The sequence below is a fragment of the Styela clava genome, chromosome 3 (assembly GCF_964204865.1).
Source record: "Styela clava chromosome 3, kaStyClav1.hap1.2, whole genome shotgun sequence".
Taxonomy (NCBI): domain Eukaryota; kingdom Metazoa; phylum Chordata; class Ascidiacea; order Stolidobranchia; family Styelidae; genus Styela; species Styela clava.
Genome location: NC_135252.1, coordinates 4,399,726 through 4,425,491, shown reverse-complemented (window position 1 = coordinate 4,425,491; position 25,766 = coordinate 4,399,726). Strand labels below are relative to the sequence as shown.

General features: G+C 37.3%; 1 protein-coding gene and 1 long non-coding RNA gene across 6 annotated transcripts; one reads left to right on the top strand and one right to left on the bottom strand.

Moving 5' to 3' along the window:
- Positions 1-1,138: 1,138 nt before the first annotated feature.
- LOC120341995 (uncharacterized) lies at positions 1,139-21,000 on the bottom strand. 5 transcript variants are annotated; one of them, XM_078110350.1, is made up of 15 exons: positions 19,744-21,000; positions 19,102-19,311; positions 17,906-19,034; positions 17,307-17,423; positions 9,219-14,876; positions 8,906-9,001; positions 8,728-8,802; positions 8,464-8,541; positions 7,359-7,918; positions 6,422-6,526; positions 5,289-6,264; positions 4,851-4,952; positions 3,214-3,285; positions 2,015-2,134; positions 1,139-1,505 (listed from the first exon to the last, which is right to left on the bottom strand). In XM_078110350.1, exons 1-15 carry the CDS (start codon positions 20,116-20,118, stop codon positions 1,384-1,386), a joined length of 9,795 nt encoding a protein of 3,264 aa, XP_077966476.1. In that variant the 5' UTR covers positions 20,119-21,000; the 3' UTR covers positions 1,139-1,383. The 5 variants fall into 5 exon arrangements, with proteins under 5 accessions (XP_077966476.1, XP_077966477.1, XP_077966479.1 ...); XM_078110351.1 differs by lacking the exon at positions 3,214-3,285; XM_078110353.1 differs by lacking the exon at positions 4,851-4,952.
- Positions 21,001-22,829: 1,829 nt separating this feature from the next.
- Positions 22,830-24,734, top strand: LOC144421004 (uncharacterized). Its single transcript, XR_013474863.1, has 2 exons — positions 22,830-23,482; positions 24,188-24,734. It is a non-coding gene; the product is annotated as an uncharacterized LOC144421004 (long non-coding RNA).
- The last annotated feature ends 1,032 nt before the right edge of the window (positions 24,735-25,766 follow it).

Below are 25,766 nucleotides of genomic sequence, written 5' to 3'. Positions count from 1 at the left end.
TAATTCCACATGATCAATTAATATCTGGCACATTAATTTGTGAATATACCGTTAATACTGATTAAGGAATAGCGCTATAAAACCATGGCAAGAGCTACCGCGGTTCTTTTGTGGCAGGAGCTGCCATGAAGTGGTAAGAACTGCGCCTCCATTGCACGACCTTTAGCGAAAAAAATACTTGATGGAATAAAGTTGAATACAAGTTTCGCATCAAATGTAACGGTAGCTGTACTAAAGTTAGGTTTCTTCATAGTGAGACTACATATGGCTGCTCTTTGAAGGTTCCAAAACAAATAGCAATTTCGGGGGAGCTCATATTTCCAATCGGCTTATCTAACATATTTATGAAAGAATAGAACGAGACATTCACCTTACTGCAAACTAACAATTTCTTCTTCCCTACTTTAACGCCAATAACTTAACTAAAATCATTTAGTAGCATTTGCTCTTGCGATATATATAAAAAGAATTTTCATATTAATTTTGGGAGAGACCGAGAGCATGCCTAAATGCAGTAGTATATAGTTACGTTGAAATCACATGACGAACCACGCATATCCTCCGGTTACCGGTTCGAATCGATCGAGATAATTAGTTTAGTTTCAAATGTATTGCTCGGGTATTAGGAGCTGACTTTTACAAGTGGTTACCCGAACCAATTCAAAACCTTACAAGCACCAACATCTAAATAAGGACAGAATTCAATGCAATGTTTGCTCAGTTGTGAATTAAGACGACTTGCCAAGAAAGTCAGCATTGAGATTTTTACGAAACTTTGCATTTTATTTGAAGTTGCATATACGAAAAGAATCGCCGAAAATATGGGAAAGAAACAGTAGAAATTGAACTCCAACAAGTCTGAGCAGGCATACTCCGAAATACTTGCAATAAATCAGCAAAAGCACCAAACAAATCAGATGTGTGTAATTACACACCTATGTTATCGCATTTAATACATGGTATATCGTCTCCCATTAATAGTTCTGTCCTAGATTTTATTGATATGCATATTATGGAGTGACAAGTCTTATACTGAAATCTCTTGTTGAAAATTTGATTTTAGCAAAAAATAAATAAAGACAAAATGCAAGCAAGGCTCGATTTACGAAAAATAAGATCTAAATAGTTCACACGATAATTTTAAAACACTTCAAAACAAAATTATAAACACACGTAAGTAGAACAATCTATAAGCGACATAGGCTACTTTATACACAGATTGGGGCCAATAGCTAATTACGATGTTCACATGCTTTCAAATCAATAAATGCTGATATTCCGATAGGAAATATCTTATATAACACAATTAGGCGATCACAAAATCATAAATACTGTCAAGTACCAAATAATTTATTTATGGTGTTTTATTTTTGGTTCGTCATTTCACTTTTTTCTTTTTTGCTTCACACCCTTTCTTTTCTGCTTTAGTTTGGCGTCAGTAACCTTCTCTTCTACTCTGGACTTTAATTTGCTGACAACTCCCGACAAGTGTCCAGATTCTGAATCTGATATGTATGAAAAATACTTGAAAATGACATCTTTAAGATAAATAATGTAAATTCAGTAGAGGTAAACTGCGGCTGGTTTTGAACCAGATTCAGAAAGTAGACTATCATTTCCAATCTTTACCGTGGTGTCTATTTATTTGAAAATTTTGTTAGCAACAATACCATGATTGTCAATGTATATATATTTATATCTGATAATCTAATTCTAGGAGAAATATTATAGCAATATCAAAAACAACTAAGTGACACAATTCATACTTTTTTATGTTTTAATAATAACGCATGTTGTATAACAACTGACCCAGCCCCAGTAGATACTGCTCAGGATACCAGTATTTTGAGCTTGTGGAAATTTTGGAAGGTAAATCCAATTTACATCAGGTGTATCGCGAGATTTATATATATATATCTATTCTGCACAGAAATATTAAAATGCAGCAAAAGTTATGAGATTGGACACGAGTTCATAATTTTTGAGAAATCCACCGGTTTAGTATGAAGCAAACCTGCATCTGCCGTCATTATTTCCAATAACTTCTTCCTTCCTCGCCGACTGATGGCTTCTCCAGTTAATTGTAGTGTATCGGACGGTGATGAAATACTGTAAACATCGGTCGCCGTAGATTCTAAAAATTCAGGAAGAGTCCAGTAATGCATTTTAAACAATATGTTGGTTCGGTTTTATCTTCTCGGTGATATTCAAGTTGCCTCGTGGTTGACGCGTTGGACTTAATTATGTAGGCGTTGAAGATTAATATCTCGGGTTCAATCCCCATGCCAGTCAGCCCACCAAGTTGTATTAAACTAGATATGAAACATACCAAACAGGAAATATTGCAGTTCTTTCAAAAATAGGTAAATATTACATGGTGTGGCTCTCGGAAAAGACCTAGTTTAGTGAGGCAATTTGAAATACCTATTAAAATAAACATATTATATATATGAAAATTTTATATAAAATATATAGAATTTCATAAGAGCAAATATAATATATAGGAGATGTAAAAATGTATGCTGAAAAATCCATAACGGACCTACTTCGATGAATAAATGTAAAGTTTGATTTTACATAACAGAAATTAAATGATTATTAAATAAAGTTTCTAATTATCCAATAGATAGGTGAACAAACATGGAACGCCTGGAAATAATTGTTGCAAACCTATTAGAAATAAATTAAAATCTACGAATTACCATCGAGTATGTTGCATGCAATGAATCACGAAGTTCAGGCTATATTTACACTGAGAACATGACCCTCGTGGCTTCAATAAATAGCGGGAAAGTGAAAAAATGCTGATTTTAACAAACTCGAATTTATCTGACATGCATTTTATGTTAAGATTGAGTCCATCACATTCGTTGACAATAAGCGCATAGTCTCATTATATCAGCAAACTGGTAGAAGAGGCAGCGATAGCAGAAAAGCATATATTATTAAAGATTACGTGCAGTCTTGCTTCCAGACTACGACAAAGGAAAGCTTGATTCTCAATAAAAAAGCAGAAAAACAGAAAAATCAGAGGCGTATGTTTGCGTCCCATTATTGATTAAAATGAATAAAAAAAAACTTCCACAGAATCTACAACTAATGACAACAATTACAATACTAATGAAACGACAAACAAATATTAACAGTTTTCTACCAGCACCAGATATTCAATTACGACTGCAGAGTTAATTAACTTTCATTCAAGAATATTACCAATGTTGTTTGTTTCAGAAGTTGGCAATGTGATCTCGCTTGCGGTAGCAATCGAAATCTGATTTGCTGTGTCTGTTAAATATATGACGCTGTATCAAGCATGTTTAACAGTACTGTAAAGGCAGATCAATTGTTGATAGAACTATACTATTCGGCGATTTATGCCATTTCCAAAACAATATCCCACAAAGAACTCGCTTATTTGTAGTATTGTTTTGATAAAACGAAATAGGTAGATTTTACCATCAAACAAAACAAAATATTTAACTCTACAATCACAAATAAGACACGTAAATTTAACCGGAACCTCGGTGACTAAGTTTCTGCTATGATCCAGGTCTTTTAGCTATAAAATGAAAAAAAAAACTAAAAACTAGCGCGACTAAAAGATTCAATACAATTAATCACGTTGAAACGCGGGTTTTTGCTTTGTTATTTAGAACAAAAATCACCATCGGCTGCATGTTCATTACAACCTAATTCTGATTCTATATTTTAACATAAAGTCTCCAAAAAATATGAATGCAGTTATTCAGTTATCTTCTTCTTGGGTGCTCCTGAAGTATGCGCACCAAGATGTCGCATAACCTGAACCCTAACCTGGTACACAACCTGAATTCAGCTTGTGCGCCATCTTGGTGCGCATATTTCAGGAGTTCCTCTTCTTGTAGAACAGTACAGTAGCGTTTGATGTATTATGTTTCGTTGAGGTATAATTGGAAATATGGAATACTAACATAATGCCTTGATGTTACATATCAGTTGATTATAAAATTGACGAAGTAGTTCACGACATTTTGATTTACAGAACAAGCACGCGATCCACCCACAGTTGGGAGAATTTCTTTAGTTTTAAGCCACATAGATGAAAAAAAAAACCGCCATGTTTAGTTACCGCGCGTACGTGACAATATTAAATAAATTTGAATACTGTGCATGTTAATAGATTTTTTCTTATTAGTCATTATTCATATCGATCTAATTTTATTCACATTTCAGAAAATATTCCAAATTAGAATTCTCTTCTTGTTCCATACTTTTCGTTCTTGAAAATTTGTTTGATTATTATAATTCGAATCACCGCTCTTTTGAAACTTTCTGCGAAACATATTACTTGAATTTCACACGTAGAACAACACGGGTACCCTATCGTTTGACATTGTAAGTAGGCAAGCTTCAGAAATAAAGTTAACTAAATGAAAAGCGATTAGCATTAGGACTGTTTTGTTATGGGCACAAACTTTCTAAAAAAAGCTCTGCAAAAGTAAAAACGCGACTTGAAACTCAGCATGTGTACAAAGTGTATTTCTATTATTTATGTATATTGGTTATGGAAAACCACTATTTTTGTCTTATCGAATAGCAATGACGCCGACCTTAGCAGAAATCCCTTAGTTTGGAATTATGGGACAAGCAGACACAAATGAATTTAAAATAAAAAGTTATGAAAGAAAAAACTTTGAAGTGTTTCTTGATACCGTGTAAAATATATATATGGCCATGCGCAACACAAGAAATCTTAAATCAACGTGAAATTTAACATGGTTAAATCAACATTTCCAGCGTTATGGTAAAGATTAATGAGTGAATAAGATAAAGATGAGATGCAAGAAATGCGATTAGCACGCAATTTTTACCGGCTGTGTCAGTAGGTTCTGATATAACATCCCCGGCTTCAGATAGTCCGGATTTTAGCAAAGTGTTTCGACTTCGCAATTTCTGAACCAGTCCCGTTTCACCTATATACACAGATAAATAATAACACCAAGTACTGAAGAATCACAGGCAGAGACATATAGGTATCTAATAAGATAACCAAATTGCCAGTACAAAGCAAAACGCCAAGTCAAAATTAAAAATTACAGTAGATAACAAAAAGTAGCCCAAAAAATTAAAGAAAAACTGTAGACACAGGTACAGCACACCAGGATTGACGATATAATAAATAGAACGAAAAGTCCCTAAAATACCAAAGACAAAAATATGTGTTTATATTAGTATGCTTAACCATGCACTATATAAGTAAATTCACTTTTAAATGGCGAGAAAAAAGTTATGAATAAAAATAATCATACCTTCGTCTTTGTTAGTCGTATTCTGCACGCTTATCACTTTTGATGCATTCAATAAGAATTCCTTTGTGGTCAACAAGTTGGATGGTGTAACTCGAGTTTCTGCGCCACCTACAGCATATGTACTTTTCGTTAAACCTCGTCTCTGATCATTCATACCGAAGATGGAAGTTAATGCAAATTCTGGATCCGGTGAAGAAGACGTAGCTGTCGTAGGTGCGACTCGATGTGCTACACGTTCCGAAGTAACATTGAAGTTTCCCATGGCATTAGCCATTCTAGGCTTTTCATGAGTACCCTCGATAGTAGATGATAACACAGGATGTTCCACTGATTTGCAAAATACACTCGGCCGTAAAAAGGCCTTCGAAAATTGAGGAAGCCTGTTACAGTGGTTCAGATTGGTAACTGGCGTTGGCATCACCAATGACGAAGAAGTCAGATCTTCAGATTGAACCAGCTTTGGAAGAGTTTGTGCATAACAAGTATTCGTACCAATATTCTTTGAGGATTGTGACTGACAAGTAAATGTAGGATGGAATTGAGGAGAAAACCAAGGTCTTGTATTCACAGCACCAGGAAACGTTTCTTGGGCAGGTCTGTTCACACCGTTACCATACATCTTGTTTTGAGAAAATATATTAGATGACTGGGTTTGTACTACGTTAGCATTAATGATAGAAAGATTTGTTACGTTTACTTGGCAGTAGGGTCTTATGGAATTTGAAGTTGTGCAAGCAACAGGCTGGCTGAAAGCAAAAGTAGAAACACGCGGTACGGTCCCGGAGGTTACTTGACCCACTAGGCCCGGAGTACACGATTTTCTTCTTTTAACAGAATCCGTGGAATCATTGCTTGCAGATCTCTTTCGATTCTTGTTACAATCTGGTGGTAATTTGAGTTTCTCCATAACCTTGCATTTGATTCTGTCGTCCTTACCACGCAACACCGAGTTGTATTCGTACGGTTTCTGAAAAATCTGAAAGCAAAGTCATTGTTAGAGGAATGAAGCAACGAATATACTGTTACATGAGAGTCAGGCTTAATAAATTCAAATTGATAAATACAAAAAGGAAGGGTTATTTTAAAAACCACAATGTATGTCATAAAGCTTGCATAAAATTTCATTTGCATACCTTTATCACTTCTTTGTCGATATCAGAAATCGGTTTAAAAATCTTGACGTTGACGTATTTCGGAACATCACAAGAAAGAACTCCCAAACCTTCATGGTAAAATTTCTAAAAACACGCAGAGAAAATCAATTTGATGATGGAGAAGTTTTATAATAGTTTTGTCAGATTTTATCGATACATTCTACGTTTCGGACTTAAGATTTTTATCTATTTAACTTATAGTTTAGACTTTAGCATAATTTTAAGAAAAAGTCGTCCACTGGTCACAACTAGGGTTTTTATCAAAAAATTTAACGAACAAAAACTAACAGCGGCCTTGGTTTCCTGCGAATGGCCTAGCGGTCAAAGTCTTCGACTTGACGGTGCTGGCATCGAAGATTACACACCTCGGGTTCAAATCCCGTGCCCTCTACCTCATCCAGCGTTTAATATATTGGGTAGGGAGTACCGATCCGGAAAGTTTCTAGCTCTCGCAGATAATAGTAGCTCGTTGGGTAACAGTGAGCCTGTTCGAAGCGAAAGGCATGAATAAACGGCGTGGTTACTCTTTACTTGTTATTTGTGTATCGTACGATTGATTTTGAATGATTGCAAAAAATAAACTATGTCCCCACTTTACCTATTGCGTAATAAAGTGGGTAGGCAATACCAAACCGGTAAGGTTATTATTTTTGTTAAAATATATCAGTGGCTGCATGAATAGGGCATCGTTTGGAGCGAAATACGTGGTTAAGCGTCTTGAAATAAAAAAACACTTATCACTCTAACATCTTACTCCTTTTTCGTAATTTGTGTACAATGACTTTTACTGATTGTAAATAATAAATATGATTTAAAACGCTCGTAAATATTTAATTATGCTTAGTTATGAGCCTAATGCATACAACTTTGTCAAAGTATTATGTCATTATGTACGTTAAGTTGTTAAGATACATACCGGCAAAATACAATGCAAGAACTTGTCCAATATAATCATGTGACCCAAAAAATGTTGAGCTTTAGTACTGCGGACATTTCTCAATGTCATTTTCGCCATGTTCCCGTCAGTGTCACATACCGGATCGTAGACGAAAGAAAATAGCTTCTGTGCATAAGCATTAGGCCAAAACATCCCTGCATCACATCGAACTACAAGGGAATACAATGCTTCGTAATGGATTTTCAGCAATGAAATAATATCTCGAAGGCGAATATAAGTAGCACAGGCGCTTGATGTAGGTAACTCCATTCCTGCTTCATTCGCCCCCAAGAAACTGGGTTGACCTCTAACAAACATGGTGTTGGCACTCGAACTCGTCGATTCTGTCACAATAGTCGTTGTTTTGACATACGGGATACGACGTAGAGCATATACACTATTTGGATGTACAGACATGCATACTTCGAGAAATCCGTGACAACTCTCAGCTTCGGGCATATGCCAGCTGGTAAACGTTTCGTTCAATGTGTTGATGGGTGAAATGTGAAGTTGTATATTTTCCAACTGGTCATTGGAATCTAAATTAGAGAAGCCAGGTAGAGAAAATGGAACAACAGATTAGGGATAATGACTGCCGATTATATGTAGGCATTGTAGCTGTTACTTATATAAGGCACATGCTATATGCGAGAAGTTGGGATTGTGTTGAATATTGATTCAACTGATTAGGGTTCGAACTAATGATGTCCAATCTGCAACGTCGGTATAATTATCCCAACACACGATTCACACTAAAGATCGTCATAGTTAAAAGTAGTCATAGTAAAGAGTAGCTTACGTCATATTCTTCAGAAATGCTTTTTTCGATATTATGCCATTATGGACTAGGTCTTTGGTCTGGGTTTCAAAGCTGCTCTACGTTTGGATTTTAGATAATTTACTGCCTCATGTTCATTTTAAGAATAGCTGTTAGAACCAAACTAAAACAATAATGCAATTTTTTTAATCTCAAAATGTGACATATGCTAATTTGGTTATGCAGCATCGATGTGTAGAGATAGTGAAGCGTCCATAGACAAGATGAACTTCCATAGTGAGTAAATATACGTTAATCTAAACTCACCACGCCTTATTGGAGTAACTGGTTCAGCACATTCAACTGCACTCTGGGGAGTGGGTTTTGACGGTAAAAAGTTTCCACCTGTATATACAGAAGAACTAATAAATCTGGAAATAAAAAATTCGTACATTCGAAATCGGCGAATCCATATCATTAAATGGACCAATAAACTGTCAGCTTAATTAGAAAGAAAGAGGGACACTTTCATACTTTTTGTGCTGCCTTGAACTATTTTCAAACTTGCACAATGAACACGGAAACACTCACCTATGAGAGTCCGCGTTTTCACTCCGGCAAGTTCTGCAGCGGCTTCGATTAAGTTTCCAGATAAACACACATTGTCTAGTTAAACGGGCAATAATAAAGATTATACATCTGCGGAACACCAAAGTCAAGAACGATTGACACACAAATGATGTACAAAAAAGAAAACATTATGTCTTACTATTAATCCAACTTTCATGGTGATATTGATCCGTAACTAATTCTTTGGTTCCGGTACAGCGGGATGGCGATTTAACAACAGTGGCACGGTGGTTAACTGAGAATGAAATACGTAACATGTGAGACTATTTGAACGTTCCACGATCTTTTAATATGTCATTTAATCTTTTAATATTGTATGTCTGACTGTTGTGTATGTAAATTTTATACACTGTTTACTTGTCCTTGTTTATCGTTAATTATTGTATGCTATTTTTTATGGACGTTTTAAATACAAAAAAAAAAGAATGAGAAAACACACAAATTTCTTGTACCTTGAACATTTTCCGTTCGCATAGGTTTGTCAGAACCAGACGAAATATTCTGCTGACAAGAAGTTTCCGTCGCTTTATCTGATTTATCATCCGAGTTAACAGATTTTGGAGAAGTGGGAGGAGTAGGAAGAATTGGTTGAACAGGATTTTGATGAGCTTCATAAGGAATAGCATTTGGAGTATCCGAATTTCCTTTGGTTAAATCACTCGATTCGGAGAAAGAAGATGATGCTTGGTCCCGCTCGGTGCAGTGTTGTCCAATGAAAGTTTCCTTTATGTTACTTGGATGCGTTTGATCTTCGGCGCCATTTTTCATTTTGTCGGTGGAAGAGACGTTTAATACCATTTCATTTTTATTATTTTTAGCATCATCAGATTTTTCTGATTCTGGGTTGTTAAGATCTTCATTTGCGGGAGAATCATCATCGCACGTGGCGGAACTACGAATGTCTACCTTCTCAAAAAAGTTACTTCTTGGAGATACTTTCTTTTTGTCATCAATACTAGTGTCTCCGTTTTTTTTATTACGTGAATCTTGCTCTCTAATAAAGTTGGAATCGTTTTTATCTTGAGAGGTCATAGTTTTTACCATGTGCGGAGGTTTATTAAATGGAGGATACAATAGCTCGTGGATAACTGGATCAAAATCAGCACAATTTTTCTTATTCTCCTCGGCAATCTCTCTTGACATCTTGATAAATATGTTGTCATTAGCGTTGTGATCAGCATTTGTTTTTTTGTTATCTCCAATCTCTTCACCAGGTTTTGCTATTAGGCTCAAAGGTATCATGTCTTCTTCGTCATGATCTTCGGAATTGCCTGAAGAAACATAACGTGTATACCCAGATTTAAATGCTTTTTCATTTTCCGTTAAGGTCTGATTGTCAGACAAATATATTTTTTCTTTGTTATTTCGCTGTTCTTCTCTCAACTCAAATCTCATGAAGTCATCTAATTGGCCTTCAGACTGTTCCATGAAGCTAACTAATCCGCCATCACTGTCCTCGTCACCGGATTCGGCCGATTCACTATTTTCTACCGGACTCTCTGCTTTCGGTTTGAATGAACATGCAGTAGCGTTAAGTTCCTCAATGATGTCTTCGTCAGACGATATTGAAGGTAAACGCTTTCTTCTTTTTCTTCTTCCCCGCTGACTGCCGCCTCCACGTTTCGCTCCACGGCCCCGGGATTGCCTTAGTGATGTACCAAAACTACGCTTCCTCTGGTTAGATTTAGCATTTTTATTAGATAACTTACGTTTCGGAAACAACCCATTGTGTGTTTTTGGAAACAGATCTTCAAATGTATTTCTACGATCTGGAATGGTATCCGATGGAAACTGTTTTATCGAGTCAGTACAAGACGTGTTCAGAGAAACACTTTCCTGTGAGTCATTCTTCTTCTCTGGGTGCTTTACGGCTTGTATTGTGGCGTCAGGTACTGGTGGCTTGTATAAAATTGACTTCAAAGGTTTCGGGGCCACAGTTTTTGGATTAACTTGATTTGTGCTCATCTGATTGGATATTTGGATATTATTCGTCCCTCCAGTGTATGATGAATATTTCACTGCAGAATACAAACCATCAGCTTGTTGTGGAATCTCCCGTGATTCTGACGAAGATTGTTTAGAGGATATCCTACTTATTACAGCTGGCGAGACCGGTACATCTGCAGACACTGTAGGATTTGATACTGAGCAGATTACAGATATGGGAGGAGATGTACTAATGTAACTAGGTGAAGTGACACTGGTGGTAGAGGCGAGCTTGAAGATACTGGGACGATTGTCCGATGTAACTTGTGGTACTTGTTGACGCGACGACCTGAAATAAGGTTTGTTCGAAACGGCTTTCGATTGAATTGAAGTTTCAACAGATGGAGGATATTTCGGTATGGGTGTATTCATTTGTCTTATCTGTGGTCCTCTGAAAGTACTCCTAGCAGCGAGGGCGGTAGGAGTTTTTGGTTCAACGATCGGTGTGACTAAGTCATTTACAATTGTAACTGACGATCGACCAACGTTTGAAAATATCCTTGCACTACTTAAATCCCCATCTGTGCCAGCTGATGAAGAGATTGAGGATTTGGAGACAGTGGCAAATGATTTTGCGACAACTGAGACGATGGAGGAAGCAGGATTGAATTGTGGATTTTTCGTAGCAGGAACTAATAAATTCTCACTACTTTCTGAGGTAACGGGCGTTGTTGGTGTCATAGATTGATTTTCATATCTGCTTCTAGTTGTAATGTCCAAACCACTTGTAGTTGAACAAATAGGGTTCGTTACTATTTGTTGGCAATCATTGGCTACATCAGATATATCACAGACATTTTGTTTTTCTGCAGTAACAATTTTCGCAACAGCGTTTTCCGATAATTGAGGTTCACTTTCTCGGCGGAGGTCCAGACCACCTGCAGATGAACAAACAGGGTTGTTCGTCATTTGTTGACAATCTTTAGCTTCATCAGGTATATCACAGACATTGGGATTTTCTGCAGTAATAATTTCCCCAGCAGTGTTTTTCGTTATCTGAGGTTCATATTCTTGGGAGATATTTTTTATCATAAAACTATTTCCCTTCATGGAAACAGGACATTCGTTGACGCCAAAAGACTTTTGGGAGAAATTCGATTTATTCTCTGATTTTTTTGACACATTAGTACTATCCATAAACACGCTCTCATTAACCGGAACACTTTGGGCTTTCAGCAGCATTTGTTTTTTCCACGATTTCGCGTCACTTCCCAATAACATCCTTTTCAATTGGATCTTTTTCGGAACGACTGGGCTATTGCTACCCGTTAACTGATCCGACAACACAGAATTTGATATTTCCTTTTTATTTGAAGGCACATCTGCAGTATCTGTCGACTGGCATGCTACGTTGGCATCATTCAATATTATAGTATTTTCATTCTTTTTAATTTCACATTCAGATTGCTGTATTACTTCTATGCTTGGTTTCTTGTCTGCACTATCTACAACTTTCAGCGGCTTCACGTCACTAAGGGGCGACTTGATATTGCTTTCCTTCTCAAATGCATTGGTAACATTAGGTGAGACTGCAGTTCCATGAACGACGGATTTTTGAACACAACTGTTAACGGCAACGCTTGAAGTTGTGGGATTTTTGCTAGACACACTTCGACTAAATGAATTTCCAGTACCTTGTGCTGTGATTGTGTCTGACGCACTCACCGTCATTTTTGCAGATGGTAGCGTATTAACGCTTATATCAATTTTTGTACGCGGTTCAATGTGTGGGCTGTCAATTGAGTCACCATTTTCCCCGTACTTCCTGGTAACAATAGAAGGCTGTACTGCTTGCGACTCAGCCAGTGTTGTTAATACTGTTTCAACATTACAAGAGGTAGATACCAAATGAGAGGCAATCGATTGTTTGTCGCTTACTTTTAAAGAATTTGCGTACTCGCTCGTTTGTGGTTTCATGAAATCATTACGCTTTACCACTTCAGTTTTTTTTCTGCGAAGTCCGGAAAGTCTGCTGAACATTAAATTTTCTACCTCGCTATCACAATTATCATCCAACGAAGACTCTTGATTAGTATTGCCTGTCAAAAAAGGCCACATCTCCTCTGATGAGTCTTCCAGATATCGATGACCACCTTTTAGTATAATAACTTCACCATCTGTATATTTATTCGAGTCGGTTAATTCACGCACTCGCATGTTTTCAAACTCTCCGACCAGAAAAGAACTTCCTGTCTGCTCACGCTGCTGAAATGAGTACAATGAACAAACGGGTACTGCCTGTTGTGTGCCGTTAAAACTGAATTGACTTGCAATTGGCGTAAACGGACTATTATCAGAACGCTTCAGCTCACTGGACAAACTAACAGCGCCGTTTATGAAATGTCTGTCTATTTTAGAACGAGTTGTTTCAGCGGTACGCGGTAAATATGATTCACGTTGTTCAACGTTAAGCGAGTCTGTACCATTGTTTCCTGCTTTGCCTACATTCCACACTCGTTCGAACTCTGAAAATGCATTGACTGAATTGAATGGTGTAAAAGGGGAAGTTGTATACAGTCCAGTGGTAGGATACTGTATATTATCCTGAAAAGTGTTTCTCATGTATTCAATATCTGCCATAGCAGTTTCCAACTTAAAATAGGGTGATCGTTCTATCCGCGAAACAGGGGAAAGAGAACGGCGACGAAAGTTTTTCATTTTTCTGAGACGTGGGGGCGACGGTGTAAATCCAGGTGCGCATGACGGAGAATGAGATCGTCTTCGTGGTTGGGGTCGCCTCACATTTCGTGATTGACGTTGCCTAAAAGATGGGCGACTATGCTCGCGGTTGAGAAAAGCAAAATCGTCGTTATCACATTTCTTTCTGATAGCAGTCACAAGATTCTCAATATCCTTCGAATTACATGGTATAACTGCATCTATATTTTGTACCCCAACTGGAAGTATTGTTTCATTCTTTTTGTCTGACTCTGGACTAAATTCTCGCCTTATAACACAATTAGGAATTCTTCGAGGTGGACTTCGGGTGGACTTGAAGTTGCGATCAGACGATCGCTCAGCAGAACCACTATTTCTGTTTTGTGATCGATAGCGGGAATTGTCACGGGAAGACCTTCTTCGCAAAACTTTGTGCTTCGGTTTTCCTTCAGTTACTTCTTCTTCTTCCTCGTCTCCAAAATCGGTTTCAGATGATGATAATGGCGAGTACAAACTGGGATCGTACACAAACCGTAATCTGGCATAGTTGGGCGCAAATCGTGGGGTTCGTTGCACTATTCTCTGTGTCTTCCTATAATAGTTATTACTTTGCCCATAGCCTCCGTATCTCTCAAATGTTCTCCATTTTCGTCCCTCGGTTGAATCTCTTTCACGGGAAAATTCCTTTTTGTGTTCATGTCGTGAGTAGGACGTTGATTTTTTTGGACTGTGAATTTCTTCTTTGTAAGATGACCTGTTTGCATCCTTACCTGACTTGGCAGACTTTTTTGAATCTCTGTCTGACCTATCAGACTTTTTACCAGATCTTTCCGAACGAAACTTTTCAACACATTCTCGCTTGACAGTTTGGCGTTTAGGAGATTTGCTCTTCCGAGGTGGATCGGGTGGTATTTGTTCGCTATTTTCAGATAATTCTCGACAAGTCCGAACCGGAGTTCGTACCATAGACTTCTCGCTGTGACTACTTTTATGAGAGTCCGTTTCAACATTTTTTCCGCCTTCTGGACTGTCACAGGTATAGGAATCTGTCACTTTCCAATCGCTACTAGTAAAAGTTTCGGATGTGTTATTTGTTTGAGTGCATGAGGCATTTTTGTTATTAGTAATTTCGTTGTCCATGAAAGCTTCATTCATGGTGGTGATAGTTTTTAGCGTTTTGTTGAAAGTGAAACCAATTTTCACACCACAGACTGATGCAGCAATGTCATTATCCATGAAGTGTTTAATAGGCAATTCTTTCGCAACTTCATGTACACCGGAATTCTCCATTTCACATTCCTTTTCAGAGCTGAGCAATTTTAAATTGTGATCATTTGAGGTATTTTTCAATGCCGATTTTTCCTTTACCATTTTCGATTTCCGAGACTGCGTCGACTCAGCATCACATTTAAGTATATTTTTCTTGGTGAGTTTCTTCTTGTCAGTGTACTTATTTTTGATCACCGCTGTAATACAATGTATAATCAGTGTGGAACTCATCGCGATTTGATGTTGTACAATCAAGTAGGGCCTAATCCTTGAGGTGAGTGCTAAAATTATGTCAACGGATTTATAAAACTTACGATACTTTAGTGGTATCAGCAAGTCGTGTTTGGCAGAACCATGTGTGGTTTTGTGTCATTACATTACTACAGCGGTTCCCAAACTTTATGTTCGTGTGGCGCCAAATTATCAGGGAAAACTCACGGCGCACATCAATTTATTTATTCATAGACACAGCATTTAAAATAAGAAACAATAAAATATTTATAATAAATACAGTATTCAATTCAGGTAACATATTCATTCATATATCAGTTAAGTTTAACACAATTCTCACCCCCCCTGGGAACCGCTGCATTACTATATCATTTCTTTTATCGAATATGTAAAATATCCACAAACGTACGCTGTCAAACTCGAGGCCCTCGGAGCCCAACACTATGGCCCACGAGCATCTATCAATAATTGTCATAATTGTCAAGGTTTTTTGATAAAAAAGCAACTCAAAATATCAACAATCCGGCTGAAAGAGTGATTAATTAAATTTCAATAAAAATACTGCATCCCCTTTTAATTTTTTAGTAAAATCAGCCTTATATTTGAGCATTATATAGACCAGGGGTTCTCAACCTGGGGTTCACGAGAAGATTTCCAGGGGTACTTGAAAGGCAGTCGAGTTTTCGTGTGATGCTGTTTATCCTTTATTACTACCAGAGGAAAATGCGTGCCAATTGAAACGCAGATTTTCCATGTTCTTGCGTTGTTGTGATTGTGACGCAACAATGTGAAATTCACGGCTTTGCAAGCAAACTGAAATATCTAAGGCAGCGTGCTGCGAGCGTTGGAGAAAGTGATTATGCATATTGAAACTTGGGAGAGATTTTAAGAACTCGTTAGCTATGCAGACGACAAGGGCAATAATATCAACGCGAATATTTAATTTAGTTACAATATGGTCAATAAATTGTTGTTGCAACAAATTGATAGTCATATCACAACTTAGTTCGATGCCTGATTACGGGGGTTCGCGTTGATTGTTTCGTACCTCGGGCGGTACGTGACATAAAAAAGGTTGAGAACCCCTGATATAGACTGAGTAGAAATGTTACAGGGCGATTTATTACCACCCGTTTTACAAAAATAAAAGGTTTTAAAAAATATACATATTTTATTGGCCACAAGAACTGGCAGGGATGGTTCAATCTCACATAGTCGTTTTCGGCATACTTGATTGAGGTAGTTATTTTGTCAAATAGCCTTCTGAGAAAGGCTTTGTCAATCTTGGGCGTAGTCGTTTTCGGCATACTTGTTCAAGGTAGTTTATTTTTATCTGAGGGTAGACTGAGTAGAAATGTTACAGGTTACTTTGTCAATTCTTTTAGGTCCAGCATATGGACGAAATATAATAGTATTCGATATCCAATGCGATTATTGCTTTTGGCGATAGTATATAGCATTGATATTCAATCGGAGTTCCGCGGAACACTGGTGGCAAGTAAAATCATGAAACATATCTCCAGCCTAATACAATCCACAAGCAGTTGGATTAGGCACCCGTTCACCGCTCAAAGTTATACTAAATCATTTATTCAGTCGTATTTGAATTTTTTTGTTTAATCAATAAATATTTGGAATTATTAACTTGACTAAAATGTATGAGATCTATAACGTATTAAACTGACATTATTATGAAACAAGCCTTTACAATTTAAAAATGATTTAAAATGAATAATGGTTCAGAATTGATTGTCAATGCCCTAGATATCTGAGGCCCGCCCCTAGGCTTTAACCTATCTTGCCTAATGGTATATCCGGCTCTGGTTCGTATCCCATGATTGATGTGACAATGTGCAAGAGGATTGCTGGAATCCTCGCCGCCGCAGGGTGGTTCACGTAATGGCTTATCGATTGCGTCTTCCTCTACATAACGCCTTCGCACTGCGCTGCGGCTTGAGAAGGCGCAAAACAATTCTCATTGAAAAAATTCCTATTCCGCAATAAATTCATGAAAGTGTTCTGCGGACCAACAAAGGTTGAAAATCACTAATATACAGCACGGAAAGCTAAAGTTTGCTTACAATTATCTTTGAAGTTATCTATAGTGGGGTGAAGTTTTTCATTTATTTAACACAAGTTTTCCAGCTCTGGTTCATACAATTGCAATTCGATGACAAGTTTTTACTATTTTTTTATGATTCCGCTGACGATATTTCACCGAATATTCAAGTTAAGCTTTAACATAAGTCAGCTCAATCAATTACCATAGACAAACAGCACGTTTTTGAACTTTTCAAACACGTCATACAACGATTTTTCTGACCCAGTAGGTTTGTCGCTAATATATATATATATATATATATAGCGTTCGTAAAATTTCAAAATAAAAAAATTACCTTTATCATCTTTCACTGAAAGTGTGCTCACATCTGTCACTAAATCCGAAGAACACTGCGATGAATTTTTATGTCGCAGCAGTAAAGAAGTCCAGGTGTCCATGTCTTCTTCCCCAACTGAAAGTATATGCTGACAGCATTTTCCAAAAACTTATTACCGTGACATATTAATAAACACAGTTGACTGAAGCATTCCAATATTGAGTTGTTGGTAAATTCGTACAAGGGTACGAATAAAAACCCAACTATTAAGTATAATTTTTGATGTATTTTATTGTTTTTATTAACATCTACAACTATGCGTTCAAGGCAAGCCCTTAACACGACTATACGAAATAAATATCCCGTGTTGGGTACTTCATTTTACACTAGCTTAGAATACGAATAAACTTTTCGAATCCGCATTCAATACCTCTGTCCAACATAGAATAATAAATATTTGTAATTCATTCGAACGTTTTCATCAACATTTGCAAAGCATCCAGTCTTCCAATGTTCCATAGTTAGAGACTAGTTTATCAGACTTTTAAACGGTATATCTTACACGATTCCGATTAAACAACATCAAAAAATTTAAAATATCATTGATAAGATCTTACCTTGGTCCTCCAGGTTATGATCTTGCTTCTCTGTTGATGTTTTGCAAGTTTTTTTTTCGTCTCGAACTTGACCCTTCACATAATGATCTTGCTTCTCTGTTGATGTTTTGCAAGTTTCTTTTTCGTCTCGAACTTGACCCTTCACATAATGATCTTGCTTCTCTCTTGATGTTTTGCAAGTTTCTTTTTCGTCTCGAACTTGACCCTTCACATAATGATCTTGCTTCTCTCTTGATGTTTTGCAAGTTTCTTTTTCGTCTCGAACTTGACCCTTCACATAATGATCTTGCTTCTCTGTTGATGTTTTGCAAGTTTCTTTTTCGTCTCGAACTTGACCCTTCACATAATGATCTTGCTTCTCTCTTGATGTTTTGCAAGTTTCTTTTTCGTCTCGAACTTGACCCTTCACATAATGATCTTGCTTCTCTCTTGATGTTTTGCAAGTTTCTTTTTCGTCTCGAACTTGACCCTTCACATAATGATCTTGCTTCTCTCTTGATGTTTTGCAAGTTTCTTTTTCGTCTCGAACTTGACCCTTCACATAATGATCTTGCTTCTCTCTTGATGTTTTGCAAGTTTCTTTTTTGTCTCTACCTTGGCTCTTCACGTCATCATCTTGCTTCTCTGTTGATGTTTTGCAAGTTTTCAGATCTTTTTCGTCGTCAAGGTGTGAGGAAGCAATCGCATCACTCTCCGATTCAACATCTTCATTTTCAGGAAAAAGATGTTTCAACACAACTACCTCTTTCTGTTTTTGAGGCGTATACGCTGCTTTTATTTCAAGCAATCCGTTCTTTTGCGAATTTCTATTTTCTTCGGCCCTTTTATTACGAATCTTATGACGAATTAAACAAACACTATCGCTTGCTTCGGAATTCGGCGAGTCTGAGGTGTCTTCGCTTTCCTGCGATGTTCTCTCATCTGTCATCTCCGTTCTCGGGCTTGCTTCGCCATTTTCACGATTTAGTGAATTTTTCTTCAACTTAGTCCGATTTCCACGCTTCAGTAGTACAGATTTTTCTTCATCCTTACTCATTGGTTTATGTGAAGTTTTTATGGCAGAATCGCATCCTTTTATCGAGTCAGTAGCAGTAATTACCAATGTGTCCAAAATGGATGTATATTTCGCCTGTAAAAAACTCAAAGATAGGTGTGTTTCGTGCATAAAAATAAACTGAAATCAGCTTCCACCTTACCTTCAATGAATTGTGTTCACAGGCGGGTTCCCCTGCAGAGAAACTAGCAACATAAATTTCTTCACCAACGGTAAACGAACGCGTTCCAATTTCATGTAGAGATTTAACAAATTCAGTCAGTTTTTCGGCTTCAGATTTAGTGAGCTGATGAATATCAAGAATCCTCAAACCCTCTTCTAGATCATCCGGAGTATTGTTTGGGAACAGAATCTGAAATTCACAATAAACAAAATATTGAGATAATTAAAAAATAATAATAATACAAGTATAACGTTAAATAAAACAGTGCAAGTGCTTCATTTTGATGCTTCCAAGTTCCAACTACACTTTTTTATTACAACTTCTCTAGCGATGGTCTTAATAAATTTAATAACGTAATGGGAATGCGTTCTTACAGAGAACTTATTTATTTGGGCAATTATTAACTATTTTCAGGTAAGTGTTACGACATATTATTTATTTAACGAAGATAAAACGGCCGACAAATACTGTGCAATGTTACATAGCGAGTTCAAGAAGTAGGATTGAAGCTTGGTGGTTCACCAAAAGATACCTAAAATCATATTAGAAATGTATCGTCGTTGCCAATGTCTGATACTAGTTTAAGTAACATAACAAACACAATAAATACAGCAGGCTTACTACAAGAACGGCCTTTAATGGAACTAATGTGTAGCGACTTCCTTTGACAGCTGGTAACTTTGTGCCGTTTATATCCACCGTACATGGTATTGCAGTAATTGATGGTATAACCGCCTTAGCTTCTGTCCATACATATTCATAATCTTTAGATCTCTTTTTTGCTTCTCTCCAACTGTACTCGTAACTGGACGAACTACAATCGCTGGATTCGTCGGATGATGTTGAACTGGAATAATTACGTATATCGTCAAACCTTTTCGTTATTCGATACTCATAATCGGATGACTCGGAGTTTGTTTCACTGCTGGATGTGTACGTTTCTGTGCTACTCCTCCGACCACCCCGATACATCCGTGTGTAGTATGAATTGTCCATTACGTCTACAATAACAGTCCAAATAAACTACACGTTCTAGGCTTCATTACTGCTGGATCATCCAATAAACAGCTGTCTCTCTCAAGCAACTAAAACATAACAATTTTCAGTTACATACATAACAAAATTATTTGGTATATCCTATGCGAAAAGTTTCTGAATCGTTTATTAAATGAAATTTAGAATTACAGTAATTTAAATTCAAGTTTAGATATACTTTATTCCGGAACACCGCGCACCTCCTACATTCGTTCAGTAAAATGAAGATCCAATACTAAAATGAACTAAGCAAAGTGAATTTTCAAAACAGCGGTATATGGGTGTTAGATGTAAACAGCCCAGGTATGGCAGCACATGATCGGCATTATAATAATTTTCAACATCAATCCTGTATCACTGGGTCGTGGGCGATGTTTTTGCGTTTTCTGTAAATTCTGAAGCCACAAGTCGGAAATAAAGGATGGATGACGCATATATACAGTTCAGCGTTTAAACGACATACAGTCTTCATCTATCGAACGCGAATGCGGCAGTCAAAGGAAACTAGAAACAGATATAACATTCATTATTGTAGAACAATGAAACCTGTAATATAATACTCAACGAACTATGCCGAACACAACTGTAAAAGGTACGAACGAAAACAGCCATAGTATAGTGTTCATAAAAGTCCTATTAGTATTAACCGTTGTGAATTGTGATACTATCGAAAGTCAAATTGGCAACAAGAAACGCCCCCTGCGAGTTGGAACATTCGGCGGTATAAGCTACAATTCATCTTGAATCCTTATATCACAAAGTGCAACGCCTAATTTCAAAATCCAGAAATTATAAAACTGGAATGAATTTTCTTATCCTTAGATTGTGTATGTTGTTTACTTAGCAACATATTCTGTTCACAATATGATACAGTTCTACCAGGCTGTGTCATTTACGATTCCACAATAAAAAGCAGTTCAAACAATAGGTTAAACATTAGCCAGAAAAGGGACGCAAGTGTTCAGCAAATCATTTGAGAAGCACAAACGGATAATTATTTATTTTTTTATTTCAGCGATTGCAAAGATAAAATTTTTTCCGTCATGTTTCCTGGGGTGAATTTAATATTATATAAGTTACAACAGATCCCCCCAACATATCTATATAAAAAGAACGAAATTACTCACTGGTCAAAATAAAAGACAACGTGGGTGAAATATTCCAAGCGATCTTCATACACGTAGCCATGTAATTTAATGATATATCAATAATTCAATTGATGCACATATTCCTCAAAATACCTACTTTTAATAGACACCTAATATGTACACCTGGTACAGCTATCGCGATTCAGAGATCAATGAGGCTTCTGGAACAATCTCGTTGAGATTATTATTCCTACAATAAGCACTTCATTTTCATCCTGTATCACGATAATATTACCAAAGCAGTCGCTATACCGCGGCTTATGTTTTTATTTTATTGTAATTATGATAATGAAATGGTTTACAAAAGGCCTCGTTGCCCAAGGTTCTTTTGGGTTGTGCATACCATTCGGAAGCATGTATATTATATTAATTTTTGTAGCGGAATGTCCGAAATAAAATCTTGCTTTCTACAACTATTTCGCGTTTTCGATAAATGTCAATATTGCACGTGGGACCGAGCTGGAGAAAATTTTACAAACTGCCTTTGCTTATTTCATCAAACTGATATTCATCAAGAAATCTATTGATATAGCCTGTTCTCACTGTTTTTGAGTTCTGTCACATTGTCGTCAATCGTGATATAATACTCAATCCTTCGACCGCAATATTTTGCTCTCCCTTTCAATTATTTAATTAGCCATTACCTCTGCTCTAAAGTATCGCATTAAACGGTTGGTGTAGTTCACATTTTACAGTTTCTGCGACTGATCACTAACCTTGCAAATATAATATAAGTCCTTTCCCTCGTCGACATAGTTTCACAGACGGGGGTTCCCTTTGAGACTTATCTACCCGACAAGATGTAACAGGTTCTTGTGGTAATATGATTATACTAATGATATCCTCTTTGTTACTATAAATTTGATACATTTCCAATGATTAACAGCGCAGTAAATTTTTTGAATAAAATATGAAAACCACAGAGTATGCATGTGAACACTGAGTACAGTCTCGCCCGAGTGCGTTTACTGTGAACTGATTGTTATTCAACGTTCGCGGACGGATGCTTATAGCTTGCTGTGATTATTTTAGAAATTGTGCGCAAATTAATCTACGAAGGCACCATTTGAATCAAACCACGTTCCGAATCTCACATCAAAACTGACTCGAATTCATGCATTCATAGCCCAAGAAGGCTAAGTACCCATTTTATTTTGCAAATTGTTAAACGGTGATTCTACGGACCGACCACTGCCGGCGCTACGACAACTGCCGTGCTTGCCAGTATTACTTTTTACTTTGCGAATACTCCTGTCTTATGACGTATTTTCAGAACAATTGTATGAAAAATATAAATCAAGTTTCAAGCGAACTGGCAACTGTAGTGATATGTAGACTATTTTTATCCAATACCCAAAATCCAGCTGTCTTTCATGACTGACGCTCTCGTTCGCCGTCCGCACCCGAATTTACCAAAGTGTTATTTCAGACGAATCAGCCCTGGGGAATCACCGGGTATTAATAAGTCGATAGTACCGGTCCATGCCCCTCTGAATCGATCAGGTTTTACAGAGGTGGTCTAGGACGAGGTCTGTGACAAAACCTAGAAATTGGAGACCAGAGCATTGCCATTTGGAGGGAAAATGAAAGTTAAGGACAGTTGAATAATGATACGAACAAGCAATGATTGATGGACAAAGCTTAACGAACTGACAATATGAACTATTTAACGAAAATCATATATACCCTGGTGAAAATTAAAACATTCTGACATTTACTAGCATGAACGAATGTCGATGAACTGCGTAAAAATCAAACTGTACAGTATTATGCATTGCGCGTGAAAAATGAACGTTGTAATTGTCGTGGGTTCAAATGTAACGGAACCGAACATTTTATTTTATATGTGTATAGAGGACTTGCACGGGTCACGTGACTTTGTTACTGGACGGCAATAAAACAAAAACGTCCATTTGGCTCCTGTCAGTTGCAAGTCGGATTATACGTTTCCGTTTTGTTTGGCTGTTGAAAATGATTATTTCGTATTGTTCCGTTGGCTGTACGTATAGTATATAGACAACGAAATGAATCTTAAGTTATATTCCACTGATTTCAAAAGCTCCTTAACGTCGCGCAATGTGGATATCATCTATTGCCTATTGGCAGAACTGCTTGGTGTCAAGTCCAGAAGCCATCTCACTTGTGTTTCACTGTTTGCGGACAGCACTTCGTTGATGGTGAGTGATAATGTGGTGATAGTGTGCCGTTATCAATTTCTTTAAATATTCACAAGCTCCCTCATTTCAATGGAAAGCAGATGACAAACTACTATTATTAGTAGACCTAGGCGTGGGCCTACTTGCAGTTGCAGACTTGACTTGTGTAAGACAGTAAGGAATTAATAATCAATTGCTATAAGCCTTATAGTATAAGGTATTGTTTCCCTAATTAGCAGGTAATCTATTACTAAGTGTGAAAGGTTGAATTGATAACTAAAGTTTAACACCATGGGGCCTGGAAAAAATAACCAGAATTCAATTGAATTCGCCATCTAGGAGTACGCTCGCCACCGCATCTCTGATCACCCTGGTAGTTTCACAGGCTTCAATCCCATGCGGGGATAGTTATGTGCGAGAGGATTGCAGCTCTACTCCCACCGAGGGTGGTTCACATGACCGCTGATCGGTTACGACCATTCCCCACCATCCAAGTCCATGCTTCTGAAAACAAATAACTGCCCCCCCCCCCCTAGATAAATCCTATCCTAATGGTACTTGTACAACTGATCCAAAATGTCTTTTTATTGTCATTGGTATAAAAGATATGCTATCCGGAATCAAATTCATTTACGACTAGTGGCTGTGGTGGGATATGGACATAAATTTCACACTCCTTGATCGTTAGATTTTATGAAAACTCTATCTTTCTCCATTATCTTACAGATATTGGTGCGACCATGGAATAGATGGATGGCAAAGTATAAGTTGCAACAAGACCACAGTGGCACAAGACCTCAGCTTGCGTGACTTGATAATACATCCTCAGTATCCATTTATTGATGCTTATCGTAATGAAAAAGTAACTTGTGATTACTGTGGATTTGTGGAGATAAAGTGTCCATTGTGCTTCAACGAAAGCAACTTCAAGACGACTCTATCAAGAAAAAAAATTGTTTCGGTGGGTCTGGTAGTGAAGGTTTCAGTCTAAAGTTGGACACCGACACTACAACCAGATACAGTTGCCAATGCAACATAGCGAGGCGTAATATTGCGACTTTGTGATCTGAATGAAAATTCTGATGGGTAGCCGGCTAGCCGCAACGAGTGTTGTTCAAAGAATACTATGAGATATGACTTAAGAGTCTAAACTTTTATTTGAGAGTGGTGTAACCCAAGCTAATTTGCAAATGGTATTCATGGTACCAAATGTATCACACACTTTACAGTAATTATAAATTATATTTGAAAAATAAAGCACATCGAAAATGTATTTTTAAAAAACAATTGGTTTTATCTGCAGATACTAGGTTGATATTGAGATTGACCATTTCAATGCTAAATTTTCTTTAGTCAAAAGGCACACTTGATTCGCAAAGATTTGTGAATGCGCACAGTACACCAATTTGTCTAATGTTTTGATTCCATAGGCAGGAGGTTGTGGATCGGTGCTGCTCAGGATGGGATATTTTTGCTTATAAATGCATATTACGTGTTTCACATGAATCTATCGTGCTCAGATTCGACTGTTTTTAAGGTCTGAAGGTTTCAACAGCCTAATTTTATCGGTGCACAAGAGAATTTTCAGTGTGGCGTGCATGGGTCAGTTGGAGTCGCTAACATCAAGATATCTATAAGCAAGGATAAGATAACCTGGAAGTAACATTCCATAATTTAGAGTAAAAAATGTATCTGCCTCCACAGCCCTTTCAAATGGAAGATATGATGCCTCGGGGGTAATTTCTATTAAATATTTTACAGTATTATGGTTCTAGTGAAAAGGGGTGTAGGCGGCTTCTTTTAAAGTGTGGTAGGTCTAGTCGAAAGACACATTAAATGTTTATGCTAACAACTGCAAAGTAATATTTCAACGCATACAAGTTAACAGAATTTGTTGAAATGGTCCTGTCTTTTGCCTTTCTTCAAAATATCTTTTGAAATCAGTGGAACTTAAGATCCATTTCGTTGTCTATATACTATACGTACAGCCAACGGAACAATACGAAATAACCATTTTCAACAGCCAAACAAAACGGAAACGTATAATCCGGCGCGGCGGTGTGGCTCAACGGGCTAAGCGTTAGGAATACGCTCGCCACCGCACCTCTAACTACTCTGCGTGGGTTCGCAGGTTCGAATCCCATGCAGGGATGGTTATGTGCGAGAGAATTGCTGGACTCCTCGCCGTCGTTGGGTGGTTCACGTAACCGCTGGTCGGTTACAGCTTCCTCCACCACCAAGTCCATGCTTCCGAAAACAAACAATACAGTAAAACTAATCCCATACCCGACTTGAAATGGTAACC